This window comes from Microcaecilia unicolor, chromosome 3, assembly GCF_901765095.1.
Source record: "Microcaecilia unicolor chromosome 3, aMicUni1.1, whole genome shotgun sequence".
NCBI lineage: Eukaryota > Metazoa > Chordata > Amphibia > Gymnophiona > Siphonopidae > Microcaecilia > Microcaecilia unicolor.
Window position 1 is genome coordinate 156,022,205 of NC_044033.1, and position 21,737 is coordinate 156,043,941.

The following is a 21,737-nucleotide window of genomic DNA, read 5'->3' on the forward strand; positions in this document are numbered from 1 at the left end:
TTTCAGACAGTGTGGGGCCTCTATGCCTTGAGCGAGCCCATTGGTAGGTCGGAAGTCAGAAGGTACGCGATACTCAGAGTAGTCATGCTAAAGGTACATAATGTTATACACAAAGTAGAAAGACTTAGAGGGCGAGACTGAAGCGTGATTCATTGACATTTGACGGTGTCCCAATCAAAATCTTTCAAGATTTCTCAGCCTCACTGCAAGAGAAGCGGCGAGCCTATGGACCGATATGTAAAGCGCTGGCAGACGCGAACCACAGATTTATGCTGGTATACCCCTCAACAATGAGAATACATCACCAGGACAAATGGTTTGTCTTTAAAACAGCGAAAGAAGCGCAAGAGTGGCTCACAGAAACCCTAAGTCTGAAAGTTGCAGATAATCAGACATCCTAAATGAAGATCAGGGGCAAACCAAACAATACAGTCTTGGAAGAGAGCCTCGGTGGAAGGGCCATACAAACGAAGGTGCTGCATTAAACTGCACAACACAGGGCAGGAAAAGCGGCGGGGGGAGGGGGAGGCTACATGTCATTGATCTCTATTAGTTTTATCCTTCACGAGTAGTTAGAGAGATTAGGATGGAATATTGGGAGAGGGGAGGGATCGGGCAGGGGGGATGGAAGAAGAGGGAGAGAGGGGGGGATGGGTTAGGAAGCAGGGAGTCAAGGGCATGAAACAGGAGTGGAATTTGATATTAGGGCCGGTACCCCGATCACACACACACAGCAAACCACAGGCGAACCCTACAGCAAGAACAGAATGCATAACACGGAGATCCTTGGGTGAGGCTGGACACCCGAGGTACAAAAATACAGAGTGTAGCCTAGCTTATATGCATACAACTGTATAACCATTAAGACTACACGCTACGCTACATGGAATGTAGGAGGGCTAGCGACTCCAGTAAAGAGAACAAAAATCTTAGCTGCTCTCAAAAGACACATGGTAGATATTGGTTGTCTCCAGGAGACTAAGTTGACAATGGCAGAACATATGAAGTTAAAGAGACAGCGGGTGGGAGAAGTACACGCGGCGTCATCTGGGGATCGGAGAAACGGAGTAGCGGTGTTGATAAGGAAAGGCCTAACAACCAAATCAGAATTAATAACTGCAGACACGCAGTGCCGTTATGTACTAGTAAAACTGTGGATACAGCAGAGAGAACTCCTTATACTATGGCTCTACGGTCCCAATATATATGATGCCAAAGTCTATGCAAAGTTAGTACAACTCTGCTCACTCTACCAATCTTTTCCATTGCTAGTGCTGGGCGACTTCAATTTAGTAGCAGACCCTACCTGGGACTGCTCAAATCCCAGAATAGCCCATAGGGGAGGCCCGAGAGCACATGCCTTGTCCTTTTTCCAACGCTCACTCAACCTAGTGGACTCTTGGCATTGTTTGCACCCGGGAGTACGTGACTACACGCATATATCTAGAGCGCATGGGACCCTATCCAGAATAGATTATATTTTAGTAGCCCAATCGGCCTTCCCATGGGTGATCAAGTCTGAGATAGGCCCAGAGGAAATTTCAGACAACTCAATAGTGTGGATTGATGTGGAAGCGCCACTATTTTATCAACAACAAAGAGGTTGGCGGTTTCCCGCATATCTCAACCGGGATAGAGAATTTCAGAACTATATAAGACAAAAATGGAAAGATTACACCCATAATAACAAGGAACATAAAGGCCAGCCCGGGTTGTTCTGGGACGCAGCGAAAGCAGTCTTACGAGGCGAGATAATAGCCTTTGTACATGCAAATAAAAAACAGTCTAACGCAAAATAGAGGTTAGAGCAGAGTTTACGGAAAGCTAAATCCCAATATGTCAAAAACCTGACATCCGAAAAGAAAGAGCAGTTAAGAGCAATACAAGTGACCCTAAACTCTTTGCTGCATGATCGTAGCACTAGGGCCTTAGAGTGGGGGAAATTTAAACTACATAGGTTTGGTAACAAATCAGGAGCAATGCTAGCGAGACTGATAAAAGCGTGGGGGCCGCGTCGACACATAGTCACTCTCAAGGATGAGACAGGAAAACTACAAAACAAAAGTGAGAAAATAGCAGAGATTCTCAATAAATTTTTCTCCAGCTTATACAGGCCCTCCCAGACACCAGAAGAAGTAACAGTTCAGAGTTTCCTAGAAAAGGCAGGCCTTCCTAAATTGACCGAGGAAGAGCAGGCAGACTTGACAGAGGCCTTGAACGCGAAGGAGATTCAAACTGTAATTATATCTCTGTCAACTGGTTCAGCCCCAGGTCCAGATGGATATTCAGGGGAATTTTATAAGATGTAACCCAGTTCTTTTTACCCCGTGATATGCGATTATTATGAACATGTAATTAAGAAAGGACAATTCCCGCAACACGCAAATGTAGCTTTGATTACATTGATTCTGAAACCGGGACGCCCAACCAACCAGACTCTTATAGACCAATATCCCTCTTAAACATATACCGTGTTTCCCCGAAAATAAGACACTGTCTTATATTAATTTTTGCCTCCCAAAATGCGCTAGGTCTTATTTTCAGGGGCTGTCTTATTTTTCGGGGAAACATCAGGGTTGGCTCGGGGTTGGCCCGCCTGCTCTCCGTCGTTCCCGGAACTAACCTTAAACGCCTCCTTTCACCTTCGCAGCAAGCAACAGCAGGGCAGGCTACTCCTTCCTTCCGTGTCCCGCCCTCGCCTGATGTAACGTTCGTGAGGGCGGGGCACGGAAGGAAGGAGAGGTCTGCCCTGCTGCTGCGAAGGTGAAAGGAGGCGTTTAAGGTTAGTTCCGGGAGCGACGGAGGGTGGGTGGAGGGGGGGCCCGGCGACCTTGGGTGGGGGGGGGGGGGGGGCAGCAGCCCCGCTTTCAAACAAAAATTTGCTAGGTCTTATTTTCGGGGGAGGCCTTGTATCTACCAATTCAGGAAAACCTCTACTAGGTCTTATTTTCGGGGGATGTCTTACTTTCGGGGAAACAGGGTATGTGAAAATCCTAGCCAAGGTCTTAGCAAACCGTATAATCCAGATCTTACCGAGGGTGGTGGGTGAGGAGCAGGTAGGCTTTATAAAATCTAGACAAGCAGCAAAAAACGTCCGTCGCCTATTAATAGCAATGGCCACAGGGCAGTTAAATAAGACCCCAACTACCCTCTACTCCCTCGACACTGAAAAGGCATTCGACCAGGTGGGATGGGAATACCTCTTCGCAGTCTTGAGATACATGGGATTTAACGGATGGTTCTATAGGGCTATAGAGGCACTGTATGCAGATCCCAGGGCATCGGTGTTAGTGAATGGAATTAGGGCTACTCCTTTTAAGGTATCACAGGGTACAAGACAGGGATGTCCACTTTCCCCAGCACTGTTCATACTCTCGCTAGAACCGCTGCTGAGAATGGTTAAAAACACAGAGGCAATTTCTGGGGTGCAGATGGGAGAAAAGGTGGTGAAAGCCCTGGCTTTCGCCAATGATTTAATGATCATTACTACACAGCCCCACAGCTCCCTGACCAAGGTGTTAGAGGTGAAGCAGGACTATGGGAGTCTCTCGGAATTCACTTTAAATACCCGGAAATCCTTAGCTATGAAAATATATCCAGACAGATATAGAACAGAAGAAAATGACTTCCCATTAACGTGGGCTGGGGATACGATTAAGTACTTAGGCACACGAATCACACAAGACATGTCTAGGCTATACCAGGAGAATGTCGAACCATTGCTGGAAACCACAACATTAAAGCTGAGACTGTGGGAAAAATACCCCCTGTCACTCATGGGTCGTATTGCAATCTACAATATGATGATAGTGCCGAAGTGGCTATATATATTTCAGACGGTGCCAATGTTTCTTAGACCGGAGGATGAAAAAACACTAAATAAACATTTGCAAAGATTTTTATGGAGAGGAAGAAAACCACGTATTGCAATATCGACTTTACAAATACCCAGAGAGCTCGGGGGCTTGGGACTTTTAAACATTCGACATCTCACGGTGGCTAGTGGAATGCGCCACATATCAGACTGGTACAGATCGACATCTGATTTCTCAGACATGGAGCTGGAAATATCATTAATGCAGGGGGTGCATTTTAGCAGTTTACTACATAGTGGAAGGGGACATGTCCCAAGCACACTAAAACAATCAGCTATACTCCCCACAGCTAGGGCGGGGTGGCAGTGGGTTTGCAGGTACCATAAGTTTTCAGGAAGAGTCATGCCCTTCTTGGCAATCTGCGGCAATGAACACTTGCTGCCCAGGCCTCTTGCATCAAGCTTTTAGACGCTGGCAACAGAACGAACTAGTGTATATCTCTCAGGTTTTGACAGACGAGGGGCAGATAAAGCCATTTGAAGAACTTCAAAGGCAGTTTTCCTTGCGCAGGGGAGACTATTTCTACTACATGCAACTACGTCATTACATAAGTAGTTTGCCTTGGGAATGCCTTACTGAAGATGTGCAAGAAGAGATATCATCTGCTTATTCGTTTCAGTCACAGAATAAGGTGTTGCTCAAAATGCACCACAGACACCTCAGAGACATGATTGAGGAGCTAGACTTTCAGACTCTGGCCCAAGCTTGGAGCAAAGACTTGGCAACCAGTGTCACACCACCTCCTCAAGGACTACATTTTTTCGATCCAGAGGACATCAGATGGTTACATACTGTGAAATGGAGTACAAATTTGCACTGCAGACTTATATCTCCCCGAGGCGAGCGTTGCATATGGGGGTTTCCCCGGATGGGGAGTGCCCCAAATGCGAAGAGCCAGGAGGGACGCTAGGACACATGTTCTGGATGTGCCCGCTGATCCAGCGCTTTTGGAAATTAATCTTATTCACTGTATCAGACATGTGGCAGGCGACATGGAGGAGAGACCCACAGCTACTGTTTGGGCGAGCGGCAGTGATCCACCCTGTTCCTGCAGGATTCAAGGGTTTCATCAATAGAGCTACAATGATAGCGAAAAAGCTAATCCTCAGAGAGTGGATTACAAATAAGGCACCTACTGTACAGCAATGGCGAGGCTATATGTTGGAATACATGAAATTTGAGAAACGAATGGCTGATCTCAAGCATGACACAAGATTCACAGAAAAGGACTTCTACCGAATATGGACACCCTTCTGGCAGACCAAACCTCCACGGGGCAGAGCCCGTATTCTAAATATGTAATTGGCTAGCGAGCAGTCACTCCAAAAAAGTTGAACTTCGAACAGACTCCCGGGTAGCAGGGGTGGGTACATGAGGAGAATGCGGGGTTTGGGGTAAAACTGTTTAGTAGTAACACAAGGATAGTACGTTCATGTATTAGTTTGCTCGATTGGAGAGTGGTGATTTGAATTTGACAGGTAGTTGGTTTAAAGAATATAATCACAACATACTGTAAAATGAGTGACGGGAGTTGGGGTGGGTGGGAGATAAAGAAAATTCTTGGCTAATTGTAGATCTATTGGTTGATTGTTTAATAACACTTCTGGATCAGTGTTCTGCTATGTTTCTAATAATTTTCAGCCAATAAAAAAAGATTTAAACATAAATCACCATGATGGATAGTATGGGTTTGAGATGCACCTATGGGACCAGGGTCCGCTCTCTATAAGGCTCACCTCATAGTGTCATCTTAGTCAATGGGGTTCAATCGGAAGAATTTTCCTTTGAAAGACAAACTTGTCAGGGGTGCCCCATGTCTCCACTTTTATTTGTCATTACCATACAAGCCCTTTGCAGCGTGTATTCGGCAGTTGTCTCAGACAGCCCCCATTATGGTTCATGGACAAAATTTTACTACATGCGGATGATACTCTCATATTTAAGGCTGATCCTCAGCATGCTTTGCCTAATTTGTTGACACAGTTAGACTACTCTGGGGAGGTTTCGGGTTTCAAAACTAATATAGAGAAGATGGAAACATTATTCTTCAATGTGGCTCCTTCTGATTTTTTCTTCCTTTCCGTTTAAAGTGACCTCTAAAGGGTTTCGGTATTTAGGGACATTTACCTTGAACTCACTGGAAGATTTATGTCGGATTAACTATGATACACTCACAAAGCAAGAGCAACAGGATCTAGACCTGGGGAACACATTGTAGTTGTCCTGGTGGGGTAGGGTGGCTGCCTTAAGGATAACGATCTATTTGCACAACTGCCTATTAAGATCCCTGCCAAACAATTTTGGCAGCAAGAGAGCATGTGCGTGCTTTCATTTGGGAAAGCAGCAATGAAGAGAGGGATTCAAAGCATAAAAACAAAATCCAAACCACAAAAGAAGAAATTCCAGGGGCCTTTACAAGTGGCACAAAACGTTTTAACACTTTATATGTCCTGTATATGAAACTTTTACTATTGACCCAACACAGGCCGTGTTTCTGTGTGAAGCGCCTGTATCAGGGGTCTATAGTAAATATAAACAAAATTAATCATAATTAAACAAAGGAATAAAAATATTTTTGGACATAAAACAATCTTAGATGTTCGTGAACCATCAGTGTACCATCATGCATATTTAACAACTTGATGTGCACACCAATAGAACACCAAAATATATTTAGAAGGTGAGGTTGGTATTAAATCATTCAAATTTAAAAGGTCCAAATATAAGTCAAACAATAGATAGCAGTGTGTAAAATTGTCTAATTAAAAATGATTGTTTTACAAAAATTACATATACAGAGAATGATAAATAAGATAAATGCTTATGACTAAACAGTGACAGTAATTATCTTGCACCAATCACGATGTGAATGGAATAAAATCAAAATCTTTAATATTAAAAAATATGCCACTCAACATCCAATTAAAATTGTCTAAAATCAGTTCTCCTGCTGTTATCTGTATTTAAATTGAGCTAGTGGCTGAATACAGATCGAGCTGAACTCAAATCCTTAAAAAATGTATAGAAAAATAATACACACTTTGTGTATTTAGAGTTAATGAAGAGACATAAGATATATGTAATGTAAACAAGCCACAAGTAATACTACTGAAACCACTGAACTGACTCGAGCTGAACATTACTCCAGGTTGCATATTGTGGTGATAACAAACGTGACAAAAGAAAGCTCCAAAACTTAACAGTAGCCAATGTTCATCATTATCTTTAAGACATACGGAAAATCTATGCTGGTTGTATACAATGGTGTCAACTGTGATTAACATTTAGACATTTATTGTGAAGAGTACGAGGACATGGAGTGGGAAATGGACAGGGAAAGGAGTGAAGGGCTCCTTCAGGGTGGCCTAAGTCCGCCCATAGGGGTGGTCGCCCTAGATTCCGGCCTCCTAGGATCCAGTATGTTAGGGAAAGCAGTTGGTCGCCTTCCTCAGAGGAAATAGGCAGGCTACTCAGCCTTCCTCTTTTCTTACCCAGGGCCATGCTTCCAGAGGGAATGGAGGTTTGACGAGACCAGCTGTGTTGACAATGGAATCACAGTGGGATGCAATTCAAGGTTTGAACTCTTCCCTTCTCAAGTTACTAACTCCTTTAAGGGAGAGGTTTTGGAGTTAAAACAAACTTATCAGTCTCTGTCTGGTAAAATTGAAGTGCAAGTAAATAAAACTGATTCATTAAAATGTGAAGTTAAACAAGTACAGAACTTTGCCTTAACAGTCATCAGGGAAAGAGATATTCAAGCTTGTAAGCTTGAATACTTAGAAAATCAAGGAAGAAGGAATAACTTGAGATTTCTAAATTTTCCTAAATCACCTCTTATTCCAGCATTGGATATGTTGAAAAATATGTTTGTGAAATATTGGGTATTCTGGCTGAGGCTCTCCGCCCATAGTTAGAGCCAATATATAATGGGAATTTCAAGACCTTCACCTGAGCAACCTCAACCTGATTTAACTTGAATGAGTTTTTGGAAAGTTCTTTAGAAGTTATAACGGAACGGGACTACTCTTCTGGTGACTTTTGCCACAGAGCCAGACAGAAATAATATTTTTCGTTCTTATTTCCGTCACATAAATGCTGTTTTTTTGGGATCTGAAGTCCAAGTTTTCCCTGATCTAGCTAGGGAGACGCCAAAAAGGAGGACAGAATCTTGGCCTTAAAACAAAAGTTCGCAACCTAGGTGGAGTATTTGTGTTAAAATTTCCCTGCAGATGTTAATGTCTCTAAACTTGATTAAGTTTTTTTTTGGCCCAAAGAACTGCAGGAATTTATTCATTCTAAAGAAGGTGTTAGTGATGTTCCCTTAGTTGCATCCACTAGTTAAACTATGCTGTATTTTGGTTGTGCGTGTTTGTTTGCCTTCCACTGCTCCACTGATTAAGATGTATTTTCCTTTGTTCTTTCTTTTTCCTGTTATCTGGATACAAACATTTGTGGACAAAGTTGATGGATAATTTCTGTAGAACTATTTTATTCTTTTTTTTTTTATTTAGTGCAGACATTGCTAATGCATTTATGTTTATTATGTGAATGTACAATTAAAATTCATAAATAATAATAAAAAAAAGACGATACCTTAATCGTATTGTCGCCGTGCAAAGGTGACGCTTTGCTGTCGATTCTGCACAGCCTATTTTTGAACATTTGTGAGAAAAATTATAGCGGTTTTTCTTCTCCTTCCCACCAAAGGAGGGGGGTTTTCCCATAGCACTGCAAAGACTCCTGAGGCAGGCTGGTTGGCCAAACATGGCCGTGTCAAGTCTTTCATGTTACACAATAAATCTGGACTTATCGAGCATTATCAAGGACATTTTTTGTCATCTTCGCTGTGTCTTGTGTGATTTTGAGTGTGCGAATATTAGTGTTCCTCTGTGTCTACATCGCACAGTTTCTTATACCATTCTATGTACTAGTGAGGCCCCATCTTACAAAAATGGATTATAAAGCTCAATGTACTACCACTTTCCTTCTTCTGCTTGCCCAATTAGTGATGCTAAGGGATGAAACATGAGCTGACGGGGATTTGGAGAATAAAAGCAGGACTAATCTGAGGTGGGAAAAGAAGTGGTCAGGTTAAAGGTAGGTAGAGGAAGCAAGATTACCAGAAGCAGTTCCACTGCTGTGGCCCAAAGCAGCCTGTGTCATAGGGACCAGGAAGAAGGTGGGGAGAGAGCATGTCCCATTTACAGGGCCTGGCCCAAACAGGAAACCAAACTAGAAACATTGAATGGCATTTCAAGAACATGGTGATAAAAGGAAATGAGAAAAGAAGACATAAGCAGAGAGGATAAAGGAAAAGCTGAGGAGAGGAGAGCAAGCCATGCTCTAGAATAAACATAACAGAATGTGGCAGCATTCATTAGATATCAAGGTCAAGTACAACAGACTAACACCTTACCCTGGAGTTTTTGAATAATCAAATATAAGAAAAAAAAAGAGAAAAAAAACTAAAAAGGAAATTCTCTATTTTCACATACAAGAGAGGCTTGTTATCTTCTGGATCATTTTCTTCCACCTCCAAAAGCCAGCCATAGCCTCTCTGTCTGAGAAACGTAGTTGCTGTGGATTCTTTGGAAACTCGCCACCAAGGTTTAGCTTGAACATCAGGGGCACAATGGAACCACTCAGATCTTCAGACAGGAAAGAAAAGGAAAAAAAAAGTCTCAGCATATAGAACACAATCTGAAATACTGTGTTAAGTCATGATGCTAGCGATATATATGGTGTTGTGAAAATACTAACTTAAGTTGTATACTTTGTACCCTATCTTTATTTAATACTGTGCAAATCTGAAAATTCTAAGCCATTTACATAAAGTAGGTAGAATAAAACAAGAATATGAACATGTAGAGGGAAGCTTAGGTATACAACTGGCTGGTGAAAAATTAACAGACAACCAAACAGCAGCAGTGATCCTAGGAAGGAGAACCACAGCAAAGTTTATCCAAAGGTAAACTTTAATAGAAATGGGACCCAACTGGCCAAGTTTCAGAAAAACCTTCATCAGAGGTCTACAAACAATATAATAAAAGTATTAGAAATATCATCGTTAAAATTAATTATATAAAAATGAAAATAGTAAGAATGCAAGCTTTACCACACAGGTTTCCACAATACATTCACAAATTCAAAGCATGAACTACAATACCCTGTCAAGATATGAAAAGTTCAAATAAATATAATTATTATTTATAATAATAAGCCACATTGAGCCAATCAATATGTGGGAAAATGTGGGATACAAATGCAACAAATAAATAAATAAAATTATTGCCATAATGTACAGCTTTGAATAAGATAAAGGCTCTATATGGTTAGGATTTTTATTTGAATAAAAAAAATTCTCAATAATAATATTCATATTATATGACTCATAGGGTGAAAACAATGCTAGGCATATGGACAATAACTTTAATTTAACACAAATGTATATAATCCTGCATATAGCACAGTCCAAAATAGGTGGAGGAAAGACTCCAAAGCAAAAATAAAAAGTCTTAATGCAATTCAAAATAAAAACATTTGTAGCATTTGTATCCCACATTTTCCCACCAATTTCAGGCTCAATGTGGCCTTACAATATTCTGCTCTGGTTATTGCCATAGCAGAGTGAAGATACAATTAATAATTACAGAAGAATATTTGTAACAAATGAGATAAAGCATTAGTTATAACAGGATCAATAATAAAATGACAGTTAAAGTTGTAATGTACTAAAGTTCAGGTGATGGGTCATTGTGGTATGTTCTATTGAAGAGATAAGTCTTCAGTGATTTCCGAAAGTTGATTAGGTCGCTTATTATTTTCACATCAAGTGGCAATGCATTCCAAAGCTGCATTCCTATGTAGGAAAAACTGGATGCATGTATTAATTTATATTTTAGTCCTTTGCAGCTAGGGAAGTGAAGATTTAGGAATGTGCGCGAAGATCTTTTAGTGTTCCTGGGTGGTAGGTCAATAAGGTCCGACATGTAGACCGGAGCACTACCGAGAACCAAGCTAAGAAAAAGCTAAGTTAAAAGTTTTTACAAACTGTATTACAGCCTAGTCAGACAAGTTGGTTGTGAATGAAAAGCTCCTAGTTCACAGCACTCAGAATAGTCTAATTTCTGTGGTCACCTGATAATTATTGAATTACACAGCGAAAATACTGAAAAAGAGGAAGGTGTTAGGGAAAGTCTATGATTACAACTGTCGCGTAAGAGGGGCATGTAAGAGTTCCAGCCGACGCCCGGTGACTTAGACTTCCCTGCTTAAAATAAACGCCACATAGAAGACTCAAGCATAATTGTTCTACTGGTTCGATAGAAGTGTGTTCACACATTGGAAGTAGAACAGTGCCATTACAAATTGAGAGGTAACCTAGAAATAAGCAGCGGATTTTCCCCATATCCATCTTAATAATGGCTTATGGACTTTTCATTTAAGAAGCTATCCAAACCTTTTTTAAACCCCGCTAACCTAACTACTTTTACCACATTCTCTGGCAATGAATTCCAGAGTTTAAATTACACGTTGAGTGAAGAAACATTTTCCTCAAATTTGTTTTAAATTTACTACTTTGTAGCTTCATTGAGTGCTCCCTGGTCCTAGTATTTTTGGAAAGAGAAGCAATTCACACCTACCCGTTCCATTCCACTCATTATTTTATAGACCTCTATCGTATCTCCCTCAGCCGTCTCTTCTCCAGCTGAAGAGCCCTAGACGCTTCAGCTTTCCTCATTGGGAAGTCGTCCCATCCTCTATCATTTCGTCACCCTTCTCTGTACCTTTCTAATTCCACTATATCTTTTTGAGATGCGGTGAGCAGAATTGCACACAGTATTCGAGGTGCAGTCGCATCATGGAGCGATACAAAGGCATTATAATATCCTCATTTTTGTTTTCCATTCCTTTCCTAATAATACCTAACATTCTATTTGCTTTCTTAGCCGCCGCAACACAGTGAGCAGACAGTTTCAACGTAACATCAAAGAGGACACCTAGATCCTTTTCTTGGGCGGCAACTCCTAATGTGGAACCTCGAATCATGTAACTATGGTTTGGGTTCCTCTTTCCCACATGCATCACTTTGCACTTGCTCACATTAAAAATCAACTGCCATTGCAATTGCCCAGTCTCATTAAGGTCCTCTTGTAATTTTTCACAATCTTCTTGTGATTTAACAACTTTGAATAACTTTGTGTCATCAGGAAATGTAATTACCTCACTAGTTACTCTCATCTCTAGATCATTTATAAATCTGTATAAGAAATTTCTCAAGACTTATCTCTGTGACAGAGCCTACTCCACTGTTACTTAACTGCCTGCCGTCCCTCATTTGTTTCCCTCCCCCCCATGTTGATCCCTATTCTCTGTTCCACCCTGAATTAGTATGTTGTTATTTCTTTAACTGCTGATAGCCACATAGAGCCTGCTATGTTGGGAATATGTGGGATATAAATGTACTAAATAAATAAATCTTTTAACCAGTTTTTAATCAACAATAGAACACTACCTCCTATCCCATGACTCTCCAATTTCCTCTAGAGTCTTTCATGAGGTACTTTGTCAAACGCCTTCTGAAAATCCAGATTCACAGGGGTGATATGATACAGGCGTTCAAATATTTGAAAGGTATTAATCCGCAAACAAACCTTTTCAGGAGATGTGAAGGAGGTAGAACGAGAGGACATGAAATGAGATTGAAGGGGGGCAGACTCAAGAAAAATGTCAGGAAGTATTTTTTCACGGAGGGAGTAGTGGATGCTTGGAATGCCCTCCCGCAGAAGGTGGTGGAAATGAAAACGGTAACGGATTCTAACATGCGTGGGATAAGCATAAAGGAATCCTGTGCAGAAGGAATGGATCCTCAGGAGCTTAGTCGAGATCGGGAGGCAGCGCTGGTGGTTGGGAGGCGGGGATAGTGCTGGGCAGACTTATATGGTCTATGCCAGAGCCGGTGGTGGGAGGCGGGACTGGTGGTTGGGAGGCAGGGATAGTGCTGGGAAGACTTATATGGTCTGTGCCAGAGCCGGTGGTGGGAGGCAGGGATAGTGCTGGGCAGACTTATACGGCCTGTGCCAGAGCCGGTGGTGGGAGGCAGGGATAGTGCTGGGCAGACTTATACGGTCTGTGCCAGAGCCGGTAGTTGGGAGGCGGGGATAGTGCTGGGCAGACTTATACGGTCTGTGCCCTGAAGAGCACAGGTACAAATCAAAGTAGGGTATACACAAAATGTAGCACATATGAGTTATCTTGTTGGGCAGACTGGATGGACCGTGCAGGTCTTTTTCTGCCGTCATCTACTATGTTACTATGTATCAGAGGGAAAGCTTCAGGCCAGCCAGAGTGAGCTAGATGTAATCACTGCCAGCCAATGCTGCAAATCTGTAGGCCCGCAGGGAGCAGTGGGAGGTAGGAAGGAATGCCAGACCTTAAGGGGTGGGGGCAAGAAGGTCCATATGGCCGGAAGAGGAAAGAATGAGGGGGAATGCTGCACATTGATGGAACAGAAAACTACATTTGAGAAGGAAAACATAAAACGGAAGAAAGTTGAATGTAAAGATCAGGGCTAAAGATGGATGTAGGGCAGGAAATGAAGAAAGGAGGAGAGAAAAACAGCAAATGGGCAGGAGGTCCTGAAAACAGAGCTAAACTCACAGATAAAGGGAAGCAAAACAGAGACTGGGAACAAGATGATTAGAAAAATAAAATCTCCAGACAAAAGGTATGAAAAATGATCTTTTTTAGTGATTCAATTATGTCAATTTTGAGAAATTGAATCTGCCAGTGTTATTTTGCACTGTACTACTACTACTACTACTATTTAGCATTTCTATAGCGCTACAAGGCGTACGCAGCGCTGCACAAACATAGAAGAAAGACAGTCCCTGCTCAAAGAGCTTACAATCTAATAGACAAAAAATAAAGTAATCAAATCAATTAATGTGTACGGGAAGGAAGAGAGGAGGGTAGGTGGAGGCGAGTGGTTACAAGTGGCTACGAGTCAAAAGCAATGTTAAAGAGGTGGGCTTTCAGTCTAGATTTAAAGGTGGCCAAGGATGGGGCAAGACGTAGGGACTCAGGAAGTTTATTCCAGGCGTAGGGTGCAGCGAGACAGAAGGCGCGAAGTCTGGAGTTGGCAGTAGTGGAGAAGGGAACAGATAAGAAGGATTTATCCATGGAGCGGAGTGCACGGGAAGGGGTGTAGGGAAGGACGAGTGTGGAGAGATACTGGGGAGCAGCACAGTGAGTAAATACCTTGCCGGTCAAACTGGATGGGCCATTCAAAATCTGCCAGTGTTATTTTGCACTGTACAGGATAAGCATTTCTTTCTATTCTCTGGTGTTGCACGACATGCAGAGTCTGGTATCTCTGTTTTTATGGTTCCGTATTTTATACTAAGCGAGTCATGTTCTGTATCTGTAACTAAGGAGAAGGATTTTGCTGGCATATGGTGTCTGTGTAGGAATCTTTAACAGTCCATCTTGTTCCAGTTTCCTAGTAGCAGGTATATTGTTGCTCTAATGTATTTCAGTAGCATAACTATAAGTACTTCTGAAGGGTTCAGGCACTGGTGGGGATGGAGATTACTTGTGGGGATGGAACAAATCTTAATGGGGACCTGCTGGTATGGGTTAGATTCCACTGGTGTGTCTTGGTAATTTCTGCACCTTGTAAGTGTGCCACGAGATAAAACAATTTGAAAGTCACTGCGTTAACCATTATAACCACACACAACAGAAACTTTTCTCCCACAGCCACAGAAGGAAATTGTGTTCTGCTGTGAGATGCCCCCCCCCCCCCGAGATGAGCAGGTTTATCAACTGTTTTTAGATATATAAATTCTGACCAATTGTCATATGGGGGGCAGAGGGTGAACGGTTCCTCTTTCTACTGCACCTCCAAGCTTGCTGAACCTTTCCTCTTGCAAATGAAAACAGAAATAATGCTCTTCTTAATTTGATGCGGTTAGTTCTTATCTATTCTATTGTTTCTGGTCTCTTAAAGTGTAATATCCTCTTAAAGCAGATGTGTACTAAAATAACCTGATAGTATAACCTTGGCATGGCAACAAACACTAGAAGTCTCTTTTCCTGAAATTTACTTTTGAATAAATATTGCCAAATTACTAACTGTTCGTAGATTCTCAGAAGTTACTGCCCCGAGGCAAGAGACTTCATAGTTGTGAGAGATGTAATGGAGGATGGAGAAGGTTAATTTGAAGAGAAAGAAGCTTTATGGCAGAGGTGGGAGAGCTGATAGGTTAATGAAGGTGGTTTAGAGATGGGATGCAGATTCATGCAATATCTTGAGAGAAAATGAACTTGGTAAAAAGACAAATTCTCTTCAGGGGAGCAGGAACATGTGCATCCAAGCAAGATGGTGTCAGAGCTCATAGGCCACAGAGGCCCAGAAAGGTACCCACGCCCCCCTGGGGAGAGACAGAAGGAACAATAGCAACAGAACTTGAGACCAGGTAGCAGAGGTGGTGATAGAAGGCAGTCCTCAACTGGCGAGAAAGGTCATATCCTAGCTGACCCATCAGGACAAAAGCAGTAGGACTAATCAGGAAATGACAGTAGGTAAACAAAGGAACCATGCTCCGCTGACACTAGTAACAAACTTGTAGTAGCTGTGGTACATGTGAGATTACATTACACACAATGCATTGGTAACATATCTTTGCAGTTAGTGACTACAGCAGTGAAAATCCTTAGAAGTGAGAATAACAATAAAGGCATTAAGTCCATTTTAGGACTACACTAAGGCTGCTGGGAGCAGAACACCTATATTATGCATTCATAACCTATTTTAAGCTCTTATTAACCACTTATACATCACTCTGATAGGCAATATAACAAGTAAAGCTAAAACCTAAACAGGAAGGAAAACAAGGGAAGATCTGCAGGCCCCACAGCCAAGAGAGAATCCCCAAGCCCGCCCGTCCACCTCTTACCTTCAGCATCTGCGGAAGACACGAAAGTGAAGTCACCACCACCACCACCTCCTCCGCCGGGGACGTAGAGCTGCGGGGCTGCGGTCTGCATGATCTTCAGCCACCGCGGGAACAGCGACAGCAGGAGACAGAGAAGCGGAACGTTGAAGACGTGGCGGGCGAGGGGAGTTTGTTGGTAAAAGAGAGAGGAGACAGGAGAGAGGACGATAACACCACACTAGAATTAGTTTCACAGGAACTGTAAATCACAACAACACTTCAGCGACCAGATCGTTAGCCAGAAACGCAAGTGACGTGACGTGACTGGCGAGGCCCTGTGACATCACTCTCCCACTCCCCCGCAGGTAACCTGACACCTTTCCGGCCTCGGAACGACAACAGGTAGCAATTGTCTTTCCATTGGCTGCCTTGCAACGTTTTTAATCGGTTGATGATGGCTTCAACCCTTTTTTTTTTTTTTCGGAGATTGTTACTGGCTATGGGTTTCTTTTTATTGTCACTAGCAAGGAGACATATAACCGCCTTGGTCTATTGCTTAGGTCTTTTGTTGCCATTGGTTCGCTGTAAGCTGTGTTCTGATAGGTTTTCTAGGTGAATATCACCGATTGGTTGTTTCCGGGCTCTTCTTTTGTGGACTTTCCCCCTAAACTGTATGGTAATTGATGTATTTCATGTCCTAATTATTCCATATTATCTTTTAAGAAGAATATATACACTAACATTGTACTTTGTCTGCCTAGGTCCTGTAGCTATCAGGGGGTTAATAAACGCCCCTTCCGCGGCCGCCCAGATATAAGAGCAGCAGCATTACGACTACCATAGGGCTGTACTTTAGTTGGCGCATGCGCACTGGCACTTGGGCATGCGGTTTTTGCTCGTGGTTCGCCGACTGTCCACTGAGCGAGAAGCTGAGCCGTAGACGGTTACACGTGTTGCTGCTGGTGACCCATCGCTATTCGTCTCTTCTCGCATCTGGAAGTCCCCGTGGAAACTAACATGTCACCCATCATCCTTCAGCGGTGCCAGCTACCAGGAGCAGGTAAAGCACTGCTTAGTTGCTGTGTGTGACGTCATTGAGCAGGCACTGCCTGCACTTTGCTGTCAGAACGCGCCCTGAGAAAAAAATAGGTCGAACTTGAGTCCCTCTCGCTTTCTTCCTGAAAAGAGGGGATTGTATGGTGTAGCAAGGTGATAGCCAGATCCACCCCCCCCCCCCCCCGCTATCGTCACTTTAAGGGGGGACCGACGACATTTTTTTAAAAAGAGTTTCACTGAATTGACCGCGGGCAATATGAAAGTCCAGAATGCTTAGCTTATGCGGGAATCGAATATAAATAAGTATAGAATAGGAGCCTTTGCTCATCAGGAGAGACATAGGAAGCTGGAAAAGCACGTTAGCAGCTTGCTAGTGCAGCCAATCTGAAATAATAGTTAATAATAAAACAAAATGTCAGGTGATACGGCATATTTCATTACCTTAATACGTTTAAAGGACAATTCTGTAACCAGTGCCCTGGTTTCATAAATTCACAGAATAATTCGACTTGTGTAGATTAATTGTATGCTCCTTTGTGTAATTGCTAACAAGACTATTCTGTAATGGCATACGTGAGTGACATAGGTGTAAATGCAAGGGGGTGTACAAATGGACATTGGGACTGGTGCTAGGGTTTCTAACCCTCCCTGCAACATATTAGTTGGTACCCTCTCCCACTAGTCTAGAACAGCTTTTAAATTAGAAGTGTGGGGGGGGGGGGGGGGGGGAGGGAATCCATTGCTCAGGAGTGTATGGCATGGAGTGAGGTATCCTTGAAGGATCTTATTAAAACAGGACACTCAAGGAATCCCAGTAGAGAGGTTTCAACAAAGGTGAAAGAAAGAAGTGTTTAAGGGCAGAACAGAGCAAAGGTTGCAACTTATCCCTGTTAACTTCTAAGCAGCTAATAGATGCAATACAAAAACACACTTTGAAGTGTCTGTATACAAATGCTAGAAGCCTAAAATAATAAGATAGGAGAATTAGAGTATACAGCACTAAATGAAGAGGTAGATATTATTATAGGTATCTCAGAGACCTGAAGGAAGGAGGACAATCAAAGGGACACTTACAACAAGTATAAATTATTTGACCATGATGATAGGGTGGATCAAATTGGAGGAGGGGTTGAGCTGTATGTTAAAGAGGGAATTGAGCCAAACAAAATAAAAATTCTGCATGAAACAGCAATGTGGAATCATCATGGATAGAGATTAATGGTGTTGAGTACGCTAGGAAACGCTAATCATAACATGATCAAATTTGACTTAATAACTGGAGTGCAGTCACTAAGGAAATCAGCATTTAATATTGAAAAGGGTAACTATGATAAAATTAGGCAAATTGTTAAAAAAAAACCCTAAAAGACTCAGCTGCAAAGGTTAGGACTTTAAATCAGGCATAGACATTGTTTAAAAATACCATTTTGGGGGGAGGGGGAATCACGTGATGCCTTGGCCATGAGACAAGGTTGAATAGCTCTTCTCCTGCTGCTCTGCCACAAAATCTCAAGTGTAATTGTACTTGGGCTCCCCAAAGTGTTTCATTTTTGCATCTGAACAATGGCTGAATGCTTCTGCACCCCATGAAAATTATTGCGTGCAAGATAATGACAGTGAAGGCACTGCGAACTGAGACCGGGGGAAGGCGCCTTAGGACAAAATGGCAGCGCCACCCAGCCCGGCGGAGCACACCATCTTGTCAGTATGGGTCACAGAGATAACTGCGGAGATGACATCCACAATGGAACTCCTGCTAGACAAGTGACTTAGCCACACTGACATGAAACTAGAACATTTGCAAACACAAGTGGGGAACCTAAGCTTAGACCTTGCTTCTTTTCAAGCACGTACTGGAGAGGTGGAATATCGTGCTACCGCCGTGGAGGATACTGAAGCGCATTTCCTTAAACAGTTGTCAGCCTTGGAAGAAAAAGTGGAAGACCTTGAAACTAGGTCTAGAAGAAATAATTTCAGACTGGTGGGACTCTCTGAATCCATCAGAGACAGTGAACTTAATTGTTTTCTAGAGTGATGGCTGCAACTAGAATTGCAGTATTGGAGTGTTATGGGCCATTGTGGGTAGAGAACACACTATTTGGGCCAGCATCCGACCGCTACATCTGCCAGACTCAGAATAGTGGGCAAAATTCAGTAGCTTCAATATCACCAAAGTGCCATATTACAAGCTATACGTTCTGGAAAGACGCTGTCCTATGAGAACAAATGAGTCCTCTTTCATCAGGATTTCTACAGTTGCATCCCAACGCAAAGCCTTCACTCCTATTCTAAATTATTTTAACTGTTTTGCGCTGCTCTACCCCGCCAAGCTCCGGATCACCTATAATGGCTCTACCCAGTTTTATGACACAGTGGCAGAGGTGCAGGGTCTCCTAGAGTACATAGCAGCAGGGGAAGGCACTTCAGTGTCTCTGCAGGGCTGACCAGGCAAAATCTACCTATTTACATCAGTTGGAGTTGAGACTTCACTGTCTGGTTGGTCCCTGAGATGAATTATTTGCTCTTCACTCAACTTGGCATTGCTGTGCCGGTTGTTGTTTCCCTTTATGCCTTTGACTCATTTTGAGAGGTTTATTTGTTCCTTGTTCTTTACTCAGCTTTGACGCTGTTGTGTTGCTTGATGCTTCAGTTTGAAACTCTGACTGGTTTGCCCTTTTTGCTGAGCATGATAACTTGTCTGCAGGTGTGGCAATAAATGCATGTCATGTTGGTTAGTTACCTTACTGCGGTGTAGCTCCCTGCTACTTTGTGAACACAGAGAAATATGGATTGAGCTATGTGTGTGTGGGTTTTTTTGTGTTTGTTTTTTAGGGGGGGGGGGGGAGAGATCCTGAAGATTGTTGACTATTTACTGGACTGGGGAGTCTTATTGCTCTGTCAAATGGATTCTGTGTGTGTGGCTTTTTTTTCCCCCAGGGGGGTGCTCAGACTGGGGACATTGCTGTATGTTGTAAAGGCTCACTTAGGGCATTCTTGCTGGTTGCTACCCAGTGTCGATCATTACCATGGTTCTACTTTAGATTTACCCTACTTGTATGTTCCCCCCCCCCCCCCCCCCCGGATGGTCCTTTCTCTATAAGCTACACACCGGATTTATGTTAGCTAGGAGGTAGCGCAATAGGGCAATCTTTTACCACTGCTCAGATGGCTCTTCTTTTGGGAGCTCTAGGCAGATTGGTAGGGGGGAGCTCTAAGGCAGATTGGTAGGGGTCTGTTTAATTTGGGGGGGTGGATGGAGGAAGGGAGGGTTGGGATGGGTTTGTTTGAAAAAGTAGGGTGATTTTGTTGCTGATTTGCTTGAGGTGCCACAGATGGTATTGTATTCAGGTTCAAAATGTAGCTATTTCTGTTAGAGCTAAGAAGAGTGATGGGGGTGGGGGAGGTGGTGGCTGGGACAGTTCCCCTTCTGTGATACTGGACAGATTTTATCATTGGCTGGTATAAGTATTAATGCTGATATAAGGTGGATATAGTGACATGGAGTATTAATCTCAAAAGATAACAAAATATTGTAACACCTTTAGCATCCTGCAGGAAACTAATTTTAGCGCGTCTGAACATGCTAAACTTAAAACGTGATGGGTGGGGGATATGGTGGCTGCACACGCCCAAGGGAAGAAAGGAGGGGTGGCCATCTTATTTTGAAAAGGCTTAGCTCAAGTCCAGACACTTTTTGCTGACTTGGAGGGACGATATGTTTTGTGTAAGGCTCGAGTGGCTGATAGGGGCATATACATTGCATAGGAAAATGTTTCTAACTATTGTGACTGTAGATTTTTTTAAAGACAGTGACACATCTTTTGTTGCTGTACCAACACCTGCCGCTTTTTGTTTGGGGGGGGGGGATTTGTATACAGTTTGGGACTCTACGTTAGATAGGTCCTCTTGCTCTACTTCTGATCGGGCAGCTACTTATAAAAGTCTTCCCCATTTATCTGAACATCTAAATCTCATTGAGACTCTTGCACCCCCATGGAGAGAGATTACTCTCACTTTTCTTTTGCGCACTCTTCACAATCTCGTATTGATTATCTTTTTCTTTCTCAAGAACTGTTTGGCTCTTTGATCCTAGTGGAGATTGGCCCATATGTTATTTCAGACCATGCTTGGGTGTGGTTGGACTGGAGTCCCAATCCAGCCTCTATGCCCTGCAAATTCTGGGTTTTTCCGCTAACTTTATACTATGATTCTCGCTTCCAGGAGAGACTACTTTAGTGCTGGAGGGACTACAAAGTGAATAATCATGAACACATCACATCTCCCGTACTGTATTGGGAGGCAGCGAATGGTTCTGTGGGGGGAGATTATTACTTCCTATGTCAAAAAGACTAGAGATTGACAAAGTTTGTTTAGGAGATCAATTACCCATGGTTAGGAAACGTTTTGGGCAGGGGCCAACTGTAGCCAATAAGCAACAGGTATTAGGTCTTCAAACAGCCTTAAATGAACTTATCCATCAGCATGCCTTGAAGTCTCAAGTATACTATAAGTATATGCTTTATTGACATGGTATTAAGGCTGGCAAGCTTTTAGCTCGCTTGACTGCCAATAAAGATGGCCCACGGAAGATCCTGATACTCCTGGGTGAGGCCGGCACCAGTATCCCACCCAAATCTTCCTCGGTGAAGACCGAAGCAAAGAATTCATTTTAATCTTTCTGCTACGGCTTTGTCTTCCCTGATCGCCCCTTTTACTCCTCAGTCATCTAGCGGTCCAACCGATTCTTTTGCCAGCTTCCTGCTTTTAATATACCTAAAAAAACAATTTTACTATGTGTTTTTGCCTCCAATGCAATCTTTTTTTCGAAGTCCCTCTTAGCTTTCCTTATCAGCGCTTTGCATTTGAC

The 21,737-nt window shown here is 42.8% G+C and overlaps 2 protein-coding genes across 2 annotated transcripts in view; one reads left to right on the forward strand and one right to left on the reverse strand.

The window, feature by feature from the left end:
* The window catches only part of YIPF4 (Yip1 domain family member 4), an 88,129-nt gene extending 71,786 nt beyond the window's left edge, over nucleotides 1-16,343 (reverse strand). The window contains 3 exon segments of the mRNA XM_030196514.1: nucleotides 9,371-9,467; nucleotides 9,470-9,523; nucleotides 15,836-16,343. Coding sequence (XP_030052374.1) covers nucleotides 9,371-9,467; nucleotides 9,470-9,523; nucleotides 15,836-15,926 — 242 coding nt within the window. The 5' untranslated portion in view covers nucleotides 15,927-16,343.
* A 327-nt stretch (nucleotides 16,344-16,670) lies between these two features.
* MTR (5-methyltetrahydrofolate-homocysteine methyltransferase) overlaps nucleotides 16,671-21,737 on the forward strand; it is a 345,546-nt gene continuing 340,479 nt past the window's right edge. The window contains 1 exon segment of the mRNA XM_030196515.1: nucleotides 16,671-16,874. Coding sequence (XP_030052375.1) covers nucleotides 16,832-16,874 — 43 coding nt within the window. The 5' untranslated portion in view covers nucleotides 16,671-16,831.